The sequence below is a fragment of the Candoia aspera genome, chromosome 13 (assembly GCF_035149785.1).
Source record: "Candoia aspera isolate rCanAsp1 chromosome 13, rCanAsp1.hap2, whole genome shotgun sequence".
Taxonomy (NCBI): domain Eukaryota; kingdom Metazoa; phylum Chordata; class Lepidosauria; order Squamata; family Boidae; genus Candoia; species Candoia aspera.
Window position 1 is genome coordinate 1,491,851 of NC_086165.1, and position 11,745 is coordinate 1,503,595.

Genomic DNA, 11,745 nt, shown 5'->3' on the forward strand with positions numbered 1-11,745 from the left:
AGACCTTACTGGCGTAGACCTGGGCATTTACCTCAAGTAATGCATTTTGTTATGGAAAATACAAACTGTACAGCCCTGCTGCTGTAGGATCCTACATCTGTCATGTGTTTTACATCCCAGCTATGGAAAGCACTCAAGGCTTGCTGGGCCGTGCCCTCAAAATGGGCTAGAGTACTCTTTCAGATCTCACCATCCGCTTTTTGTCCTCCTTTACAGGGTTTCTTCAGGAGGAGTCAGCAAAGTAACGCCACCTATTCCTGTCCTCGTCAGAAAAACTGTTTAATTGATCGAACAAGTAGAAACCGCTGTCAACACTGCCGGTTGCAGAAATGCCTTGCCGTGGGGATGTCTCGAGATGGTGAGCTTTACTAGTTCAGGTCAGCTGTCTTGTGTGTGTGACACTCCTCAGCCTTTGCTTGCTTGTCCCACTCCTGAAATAATTCACCTCGAAATGCCCTGGGCTTAGTAGCCTTCAGGGCTTTTAATTCCTTGCATGCACACATGAGCCCGTCTACTTATAGTTATCCAAATGCTATCATGTCATCCAATACCGCAACAACTGCATTTAACATACCAAGCCGCTAATGTATATTTCTCTGGAAGGAGATTTTTTTATTCCACCAAGTGGGGCTCCATAGGATGTAAGAGGCATCTCATGTCATGTTTGCCACCAACTTCAAGTGTACGTTCTTCCTTCCTTCCTTCCTGGCAGATGCCTACTGAAATCTGGGGGTTCAGACATGTCATCATCCCAACAGAGTTTAAAATTTTCGCCTTAAAACGACATCCGAGTGACAGGTTCCTGTGATCCAAACGAACAAACAAACAAACAAGCCCCCTACCCTTTTGCAGCAGGGAATCCCAACTTAGCACTCTTAGGCTGTTATGCAAGTTAAACCCATTTGTATTTTTGTATCTGGCTGAGATTTAGTCCTGATCAGTGTTTTTTCACATTAAAATTGCCCTTTTGATTTTTGTCCCCATATGAATCATCACCTCAGATTCCTCTACAGTAGTGTTTTTCAACCTTGGCAACTTTAAGATGTGTGGACTTCAACTCCCAGAATTCCCCAGCCAGCTACGTCTTAAAGTTGCCAAGGTTGAAAAACACTGCTCTACAGTTTAGCCGGGGCCTTGACAAAGGGGCTGCACAAAACATTTGCAGGGAATGCTTTGTAAAGTGTGTTCCAGGAGCAAAATGCCCCTCCTTCCGGCTTCTGTGAGAAGGTGTGGGGAGGCTGGGAAAGGCATGGAAGCAGAGGAGACTAAACCAAAGGGCAACTCCGCCCAGGTGGGAAGAGCGCTGGGGAGAAGCCCTTCAGATCCTTCAAAGAAACTCTGCCTTAATGAACTCACTAATAGCGAGGCTGAGAAATCCCTCTCGTGGTTCCCAAGATCTTGCACTGACCCCAGATGAGCATTAGAGATGCCTCTTCGAAGCCTGTAAGGGTCTAGCTTCCCAATCTTGCCCAGCTGCTTGGGCTTGTCAGCAATCTTGGAAACTGCAAGAGGAATATCCAAGTCTTGTTTAAGTTTCTGCCCACTCTTCCTTCCATTCCTTTCCCAGCCTCCTCACACCCTCTTGCAGTGTTAAAGCAGCCACATCATTCAGAAGTGTTGGTAGAGCATGTCCTCGCTCTCAGCCCATGTGTGCACAGACAGACACTTGATTTCACCAAGAGGCTGAGCAGAAATGTTCCCTGTTGGGACAGAAGCTGGGGACAACTTCAATTGAGTTGCTGCAGGAGTGCAGCTTTTTGGATATATATATATTTTTGTGCAGCGCTCCTTTGAAATATTCCCCACCGTCTTGATAGATAGAGAGCGCACAGCCAGGCCATGCCCTTCAGAAATTTACTACAGCCGAGAAGACCGAATGACAGCCAGCTTCCGAATTTCCAAGATGTGAGTGCCTTATGCGTAGGATCAAAGTTAGTTATGTGCTGGGAACACCCCAACCTTGCAGATATGCCCCTTTAATGGCGCCTTCTCCTGCTGCTCCTCGAAAGAGCCGCGACTCACCTGACCTGGCGGTGATGGGGGGTGACCGGATCTATCGCTTTCGAATATGTTCCAGCTGTAAAGTTCGGCCGCATGTCCAAAAAGCAGAGGGACAGCTTGTACGCGGAGGTGCAGAAGCATCGGATGCAGCAGCAGCAGCGGGACCACCAACAGCCCCCTGGAGAAGCCGAGCCGCTGACCCCGAGCTACAGCATTGCGGCTAATGGGCTGACAGACCTGCATGAGGACCTCGGCAATTACATCGACGGGCACCCGCCGGAAGGTAGCAAAGCCGACACTGCGGTTAGCCGCTTCTACCTGGACATGCAGCCTTCTCCAGACCAGTCGGGGCTTGATATTAACGGCATCAAACCAGAACCCATCTGTGACTACGCACCCGCAACGGGCTTCTTTCCATATTGCTCCTTCACCAATGGAGAGACGTCTCCTACTGTGTCCATGGCAGAATTAGGTAATAACGAAGGGGGAAACCGATCCCATCGTCGCTGTCATCATTGCATGACAACAACACGCCTGTCTCAAGAGGGTCTCTGGCCCTGGAATTCAGCCCTTTCCTCCCAATGCCTCTGTGGCTCGGGAAGGGCAGTTGGGTGGTCCCCCATCCCACATGTTTCTGTGGGTTAATAGATTGGCTGTTTTATCTCGGTTGGTCTGCAAGTCTGTCTCAAAGGAGGGGATGTTGCATGAATGTGGTATTCGTTGTTTTCTGGAAGGCTGCTGAACATCTAGCTTTTCCCAGGCAGTAACGATGGCTGAACACGCCACGTTGGGCGAAGGTGGCCAACAGACTTAGGGAATTGCCAATACGCTGCAACCAGAAATGACCCTTAGCAGACCCCAAGCTCATCCAAGACACAATGAATAATGCAGAAAAGCCGAGCCCTTCCCTCATTCAAATGAGATGTAACCTTCCTGTGTTCTTGCTGACTCTCGTTCATTTCCATGGGGGAATAGTTAGAACCCAGGAGGGCAGATCTCTGTGACTCCCATATTGAATGGCTTACCAAATTTAGCTTCTTCATCTGACTTTGTTGGGGGGCTGCATTGTCTATGACTAAAATTTGCTTGTGAATTTGTGGACTCCGCATAACCCAGTGCACAGAGAGCCCCTTTACACAAGGAAGTAAGATGGGGGTCTGACGGCCAAATCACAGCCAACAGAAGTATTTACGATTTGCCACGTGTGAAATCTGTCTTCCTGTGTGACCTAAGAATGGGCTTACCAGCCTGTTCCCGCCCTCTCCATTTTTCCTTCTTGGATGAATGTGGCCACAACAGCCACTCTCCTCCAGGTAAAGTGGGATAATATTTCACAGCAGGGAAAAATCAGCACAGGATAAAGAGTGAATATGTTATCCATACTCTTTAGTTGGCTCCTTATGCCGTTTCTTCAAAAAGATCTTGATGCTTTGAACAGCATTAAAATATAGTGCAGAAACATATAGGTAGTCCTTAGTTACGACCATTCGTTTAGCAACTGTTCAAAGGTACGATGGCACTGAAAAAAATGGCTTACGACCAGTCCTTGCACTTACGACCATCACAGCGTCCCTGTGGCTACATGATCAAAATTCAGGCGCTTGGCAACAGGCATGTGTTTACGACTGTTGCAGTGTCCCAGCGTCATGTCGTCACTATGTGTAACCTCCCCAGCTGCCTTTCGACAAGCAAAGTCAACAGGGGAAGCCGGATTTGCTTAACAACCACACGATTCACTTAGTGACCATGGTGATTTGCTTGACGAACACAGCACAAAAGGTCATAAAATTGGGCGAGACTCATTTAATGGCCACCTCGCTTAGCGACGGAAGTGCCGTCCCAATTGTGATTGTAAGTCGAGGACTGCCTGTACAGGTGCCACGATTCCTTCCCTTACCCCTCACTTACCCATCTTTCCCCTTCAAACTATGAGAAATGGTGTCATTCAGGCCAATTCTGGGCTAGCTGAACCAGTCAACTAGCAGTCAGCAGTGTTGCAGGTTGTGTGTCAAAGCTGAGAAACACCAGCTTAGCCAGGATGGCTTGAACCCAGAGCCAGTACTCAGTCAACCACAGTGACTGTCAGAACGCTAGAAGCTATAGTGAAAAGGGTGTGAACAGACATTAAGAAGCTCATTTCAGCCGGTACGGATTTACCGCTACCGACAACTGCAGTCTAATGGCGAGCTGGACAGGAGGTGTTGCCAAGAAACCTGTGAAGCATCTTGGTTAATGCACACTACTTCTGGTTTTTAGAGCATCTTGCACAGAATATTTCTAAGTCACACATGGAAACCTGCCAGTACCTGAGGGAAGAATTACAGCAGATAACGTGGCAAGCTTTTCTACAGGAAGAAATCGAGAACTACCAGAGCAAGGTATTTCTTGGCCAGCGTGTGTGTGTGTCCTGATGGCCGATTGCCTCGGTGTAAACCGCCCAGCCCCCCAGCTTCCAAGTGCTTTGCAGTATAGGGTTAAAATCGAGAAGATCATATCAATGCGACGTAATTAGACCCCCAAACTGGAAAATGAAAAGGTGACCTGGCGGTCACCACAGCACCTCAAACAAGCAGTAGGGCTATCCAAGTCAAACTCAGTGCTTTAAACTGGGCTTGGAAACCTGTTGGCAACAAGAGCGGCAATCAGAGAATCTGGGCTGTGTTTCTGCAATATAGCCTGGCATCTTGGCTGCCACGTTGTGTGCCAGAGGAAGCTTCAGCCATCACTGGACAGACAGGACCTCCTCTTGCTGGGAAGGATCCGCTCACCCAGCCTCTTCATCTCAGAGACAGTTTTACAAATGTAAAAACATGTCTATGATATACATAATATTTGCACTATTAAAGCTCCATTTCCTGGCCCTCGTTTGCAAGTTTTATTCAGAACGCAGCTTCTCATTATTTTACTTCTCTGCCACTTTAGTTGGTATCTATTTATGATTCCCTATCTTGTTAAAAAATAAAAACAGATAAAAATGATAGACCCTGATGCTTTATCCCTATTCTTGAAATTTTTATGAGCACCGCTATACGACAAATTGAAATGAAATATGGGAATCACACGCAGGATGGAAACATATGTGCTGTTTCTGAAGTTTGAAATATATTGACTAAAATAGCAGTACTGTTAGCTCTTCGAGGTAGTCCAGACAAGAAGCACATCAGTAAATACTAGCTGTATCTCTGTTGGAAAGTTACAGTAAGAGTACCTTGCAAGTTTGAAAGTATTTTTCCCCTCTTTCCTTTTACTCCCTGGAAAACTAGGGAGGGTTCCTTCTGAGATGCTTCCCACTCCCCTTTTCCTTCTGTGGGCTGAGACATCTTTTACATGCCAGTCCATCCACGGCTCTTCCTCCTGTCTCCCAAGGTCATTCCCACATACTGTTACAAGTAGTGAGATGGGTGGCCATAAATCTTATTCAGATAAATAAAATATTTTGTCCTGTCATTTGCTCATCCACTGTACATATGAAGACCCCGTGGCCTCTAAAACCTTGGTTTTTCAACAGGCCAGCAGCTGTTTGAAAGAGGGTTAAAATTTTGTATGCAAAGTTCCCCAATCCCCTAGTATTTCTGTATTGGGTGGTGTATTTTTCCCTGATGTTTCTAACTTCCAGTCTTTCTGATGTGGAGTCTTTCTGATTCGGCAGCCTTATAAATCTAATGTATTACTATTATTTGACCTTTCAAAGTCTTTCCTGGGGGAGTTGAGCGAACATTGTGAAGTAGCTGGTCCTCTTTCTCTTCAACAGCAGAGAGAGATAATGTGGCAGTTATGTGCAGTGAAGATAACAGAAGCAATACAGTATGTCGTGGAGTTTGCCAAACGCATCGATGGCTTTATGGAACTATGCCAAAATGATCAAATTGTGCTTTTAAAAGCAGGTATGTGCCTTTCGTTAAACAGTTTCGCTTGTGTGAGGGGTTGCGCGGTGCCGGTTACACTGGAAATCGAATCTTCCTAAAAGTTAAAACTAAAACCTTTCCGCTCAATTATTGTCATTCATGGGTTGCTGCGTGGCTGTATTTGTGAGGACTGGTAATTGCTGCTAAAAAAAAACCCAGTTAAATTTTAAAAACGGCAGGAACAAGCCCTTTAAAATGAATAAAACATGAAAAGTAGAAACTCAGTTCGTTACTGAAGAGAGTCTTTTTGCTAAGCCTAACTAAGGCTACCTTAAATCTATGGAAATTCTTGTTCATCATATGATTTATTGCACAAAGGATGTAACATTAGCCTATGGGGAAATCCTGTGTTGCTTCCTGGCGGTATAGAAGAATCCAGAGAAGGAAATTGTATGATTGTAAATCAGATGCCGAAATCCACGTTCATTTCACCCACGAAGTTAATTCTAGAACACTCCAGTAGAAGTAAAATAATTATTTGTGTCATGATGCTGAAATGTTCTTATGGAAATCCACAAGACTGATAGTCTAAAGCAGTGTTTCTCAACCTTGGCCACTTGAAGATGTGTGGACTTCAACTCCCAGAATCCTTGCTGGCTGGGGAATTCTGGGAGTTGAAGTCCACACTTCTTCAAGTGGCCAAGGTTGAGAAGCAGTGGTCTAAAGAAATGCAATTAAAATAATTGGCTGCGTTGTCAAGAATATTTGGGGAGGGGAGATTGAGCAAAAACCTTTAATAATGGGAGAAACATGAGGTAGCTCCTACTGGACAAACCAAAAGGATTGTGCCTCGGCTTTGTCTTTCCCTCCATAAAAGGTTTTTCGGACACGAGGAAGCATAATTTAGATTGTAATGTGGCTGGTTGCCTCCCCAATGAATGCTTTGTCTAGAAGAGTCCTTTATGGGAATGACCATAATAAGTGAAGAACATTCTTCTCTTTTTGGTCTTGAAGACAGTGACAATCAGAACAAGGGCCTGGTCTTCTAATCTACTTTCTTCCTTCCAGCATCATTTTGGGACCTTGAATTCTTCCCTTTCCTCTTTCAAGCCAACTTGTTTGTTTGTTTGTTTGTTTATTTGATCGATGGATTGATTGATTTCTATAGCCGCCCATCTCAACAAGTTCTATTACTATTGTTCTCTCTTTTCAGTTTTTCTAAAAAACATGTCCTTTAGTGTAAGGACGACTATCTCTTTGACGCTTGCAAGGGTTGGCTCCTTTATCAGGATTGGCAGTGTTCAGAATACTTGGAGGCACGTTTTACTTAACAAATCCAATCACAAAACAACTGGTCTGCATTGCCCTTAGAATCAAAGTGCTGATTTAATATTGGGGCTATATAAAGACAGAATGGTCTTAATGCCACTTGAATAATTAAAAAAAAAAGTCCACGAAACACTTTACTACCAAAGGAAGCTGCGTACAGTACTCTAGGCAGTTGAAGAAATTGTACACAGTTTTCTTTATTTTTAAAATTCTTACTGTTTTACGCAGGACGATAATCTGCCCAGAATATTTTGCTTGTTGAAATAAATAAGGAAATCCATCAGTTTTATATACACTAAATGGATGAAATTGATTTAATAGATGGCGTAGAGGACCAAAAATGAAGTTACGCCCTGTAACAAGACGTCCTTAGTGAACAAGCACTGAAACCTCTTAGTTGTTTAAGATGGACCTGATACCGCCCCTGAAAAATCTTTTCTCATTTGATTTAGGGTCTCTAGAAGTCGTGTTTATCAGAATGTGCCGTGCCTTTGACTCTCAGAACAACACAGTATACTTTGATGGCAAATATGCTGGCCCTGATGTATTCAAATCATTAGGTAAGACAATAAAATGTTTCATTCGTTACTTCAAAAAAGGGCTGCTTTCTTGAAACTAGTTTCTGATCGTAAATAAATAGATTGTGTACAACTGACTGAAAGGATTATTGGTAAGCATGCAGCAGCACAATTTAATTCCAGTTCTTTAGCCTTATAGGAGACTTAATGATTATACAATGCTACCCTGACATTTAAATTGGAAAATTCAGAGTATAGCCTAGAATATACCAAGCAGACCTTAGCATTCTCAGTGCAAAAGCAGTAACTGAAAAATGTTTGTTTTTTTTAATCTTACAAAAAGTGTGTTGCGTTATTTGGAACAGACCCTGTGTGATTGCTTTATTTTGGCAGGCTGTGAAGATTTCATTAGTTTCGTATTCGAATTTGGGAAGAGTTTATGTTCTATGCACCTTACTGAAGACGAGATTGCATTATTCTCAGCATTTGTTTTACTATCTGCAGGTAAGATAATGAACCCTAAAAAGCCATTTTGTTTTTTCAAAATAATCCCCTTTTTTGATAGTCCAAGAGTACCACTTGCCTATTGTCAGCTCCTGGACCAAAACACTGAGCTTTTGCTCCAGAGCAATATACTGAGTTCGGTTCAAACGGTCAGCGGGTTCTGTTACGGAAAACCTGACTTCATCGCTGAGCTTGGTCATCCTGAAAGTAAAATGGAAGCTTAGTAGAGGAAGCCCACGGCACAGAGGAGCTCATTCGTGATCCCCTGAAGCTTGTAAGCCCGGCAGCTCTCTTCCCACCCCTGTGGGGCCTCTAGCCTTCTTGCCTGGTCCCCAAACGCAGGGGAAGCTTGGGCCATTTCTGGAAGGGAACAAGAAGGGGATGGAGAAGCATCAAGTGTTCTTCTGCCTCTCTCGTCTTCTGCCAAGGAATGGAAGGTGGTGGGACATGGGTGTCCTGTTGTGGGAGTGGGATAGCTCCCGCTGTGCTGGGGGGGTCCACGCAAGACTTCGACCCAAGAAGTAAAAGCGCTGCGAACTGCAGTTTGCAATAATTTAATTATTATACGACTGCACCCTACATGTAAATTGGAAAATTCAGGGCATAGTCTAGAAAAATATACCATTTGAAAAGAACCATTCAAATGCCCCTTGCCTTGCCTTGCCTTGCCTTGCCTTTCCTTCCAGATCGATCGTGGCTTCAGGAAAAGGTAAAAATAGAAAAGCTCCAGCAAAAAATCCAGTTCGCGCTTCAGCACGTGCTGCAGAAAAACCATCGTGAAGATGGAATATTAACAAAGGTAATGAATCTACCACAGTCTTTGGCATCTTAAAGTCTATTTAACTAGCTAGACCAGCAGCACAACATTCAACAGCATTAACCCATCTTTTATGGTCTATTTTGTGATGCTGGTTTAAAATTTGATGTAGGAAATTGCAACGATTCTCTAATAAGCCCAAATAATAGAGGTGAACAAGTACAGGTAGTCCTTGCTTAGCGACCACAATTGGGACCAGAATTTTGATTGCTTAGCGAAGCTTTCATTAAGCAAATCTGACCCGATTTTATGACCTTTTTTGTGGTGGTCATTAAGGTCATCACCGCAGTTATTAAGTGAACCACATGGTCATTAAGTGAACCACATGGTCATTAAGTGAATCACATGGTTCCCCATTGATTTTGCTTGCCGGAAGCTGGCTGGGAAAGTCGAAAATGGTAATCACGTGACTGCAGGACGCTGTGATGGTTGTAAATGTGAACCAGTTGCCAAGCGCCCAAATCACGATCCCATGACCATGGGGACGCTGTGACGATCGTAAGTGTGAGGACCCGTCACGAGCCGTTTTCCCCCCCACACTGTCGTAAGTCTGAACCATCACTAAACGAATGGTTGTTAAGTGAGGACTACCTGCACCTTGAAGCACCAAATGAAAAATAATGAACAAAGCCTGACTGAGTTTGTTTCGCGTCTCCCCCCACAGCTAATATGCAAAGTGTCTACCTTAAGAGCACTGTGTGGACGACATACAGAGAAGCTTATGGCGTTCAGAGCAATATATCCAGACATTGTGCGACTTCATTTTCCTCCCTTGTACAAGGAGCTGTTCACCTCAGAGTTTGAGCCAACGGTGCAGATGGAAGGGTAAAGGTATCTTCTACGTACTTCCAGAATGTCTGAGGTACAAACCTATTAAAACCGAAAGGAAAAGAGAGAGAGAGAGAGAGAGAGAGAGAGATTAACGCAACCGAGACACTTTCCTGGCCCCGCTTAGCCGCAGGGAGCCAGCACACTGCACATCTTCCGGGAACCGGAGTCAGGCCGCAGGATGGGGAAAAGGAAGCGAGAGGAACTTGTTGTTCTCCTTGGCGCCGTTGCTGGGATGCCCGCCGAGGGGGACCCCCTTTCCTGTCCGGACTCCTCAGTCTTCGGCCTCTGTTTACGCAGGAGGAGGGTTTTCCTCTGTCCTGGTAACTCACTGCCCGCCGAGACTCTCGCCGAACCAGGTTTTGTTAATAAGAACAGAAACTCCAGCTAGAAACCAGCGACGGGTGTGCACTGCAGAGGCTTCGCATCATCGGTTTTGCACAGCTTGCTCATTGGTTCATGAAGGACGGTTTCTTTTCGCCGTACCGTGATTGCTGCCAGGCGGAATGGCATGAAAAGAGTCCATAGCAATAGCATTATAATCTATTACAGGGTAAATGGGCATGAAGTCAATATATAGCAAAAGAGATGATCTTGTTTATCTATTGTTTTAATTAATATAAAATGTAGTTTCTGGTATAGCTTTTATTGTTGAATTGATAAGGCACTTTCGTTTTGCACCTTTTTCTTTTAAATTATATGCTGGCGTGTTCAGTGTCGTGCTGCATGTACACCAGAAATCCAAGTTTAAACGGAGGGTTGGAAGGGAGAGAACACTGCAAAGGGGTTTGTGCTGCTATTTTCACATTTCCTCTGGAAGAGAGGCTGGCCCAGGCCATGAAATACCTTTCAGGGGTTTTGTGCAATGGGCAGGGAGGGAGGAGGGAAATCAAGTTTCTAAACTGTTCTCTGGTTCTTAAAAATATGATTTTATGGGAGAAGCAAAAAGAAAAAAATCCCCATTCTTAAACCAGATTGCTGACAATGGGGGTTAAAAAAAAAGAGCTATGTTTAATCACATAACGAAATGTGTTGGTTTTTAGCAACATCTTTTAAAGTCAGCCCATTTACTGGGGTGAGTAAATATGGATTCCGACAACCAAATTTAGACACTTGTCTTTTGGAAATATTGGTCCTAATACTTTTGTTTACATTTAGGGTATGCGTGTGTGAGTATGTTTGTGTGCATGGAGAGAGACAGATTCAGCATATCCAGACAGGTAGGGTACATACAAATGTGTTCTCATGGGTCGTGTCCATGGACTTAAATCTAATATTCAGCGCGTGGAAGCCCGTCTCTTTGCTGACTTGCAACACTGCTGTTTGCTCGTTAAAAACTGCTCCTACCTATGGCTGCTTCCTTTGTAAACCAAGGAGTGCTAACTAAACACTTACCTGCAACAGAGGCATCCGCGGGAGGTTGTCCAAAAAGCTGGTGGCTTTGATCGTGCAACCGCCACCTTGACTTCTTTGAGGCTCCCCGTTTTGAAATCTAAGCCAAATCAATGGGGAACCGTGTGATTCACTTAATGACCACGTGGTTCGCTTAATGACTGAATTCATGCTATGCCTACCAAGTGCTGCACTTTAGCCACATATACGTAGAGTCATGAAGAAGAAACCGCATATTAGGAATTATTTATGTAATGGCCAATGAAATCCAGACAAGCAATCCTATTCAAATGCAAAAACCTGATCCTAAAGGTGGGTTGGGAGTTATTACAGGCTGGGCTCCATTTCCCCTTCCGACATTCCATTCTCTCCTTGGACCACTTCAAAATCATGGGGGGCTTCCCTCAAAAGGTGGCCATATAGCTTATCTCGGTCAGAAATGTAGTTCCACTTGAATTCCTGGTCTTCAGGATTGTTCCTACAGCCAGTGACCAAGGCTGCCGTCCTATGC

General features: G+C 44.5%; 1 protein-coding gene across 1 annotated transcript; it reads left to right on the forward strand.

Annotated features, from left to right (window-relative positions):
* The first annotated feature begins 355 nt into the window (after positions 1 to 355).
* RORA (RAR related orphan receptor A) lies at positions 356 to 9,849 on the forward strand. Its single transcript, XM_063313992.1, has 8 exons — positions 356 to 377; positions 2,078 to 2,473; positions 4,258 to 4,379; positions 5,753 to 5,885; positions 7,628 to 7,735; positions 8,087 to 8,197; positions 8,884 to 8,996; positions 9,679 to 9,849. Exons 1-8 carry the CDS (start codon positions 356 to 358, stop codon positions 9,841 to 9,843), a joined length of 1,170 nt encoding a protein of 389 aa, XP_063170062.1. The 3' UTR covers positions 9,844 to 9,849.
* Positions 9,850 to 11,745: the final 1,896 nt, after the last annotated feature.

Excerpts from the sequence above, each read along its gene's own strand:
- RORA (XM_063313992.1), top strand. The coding sequence starts at position 356 with ATGGTGAGCTTTACTAGTTCAG. Across the intron at positions 5,886-7,627 it reads AATTGTGCTTTTAAAAGCAG|GGTCTCTAGAAGTCGTGTTT; the intron begins GTATGTGCCTTT and ends CATTTGATTTAG. Across the intron at positions 8,198-8,883 it reads ATTTGTTTTACTATCTGCAG|ATCGATCGTGGCTTCAGGAA; the intron begins GTAAGATAATGA and ends CTTTCCTTCCAG.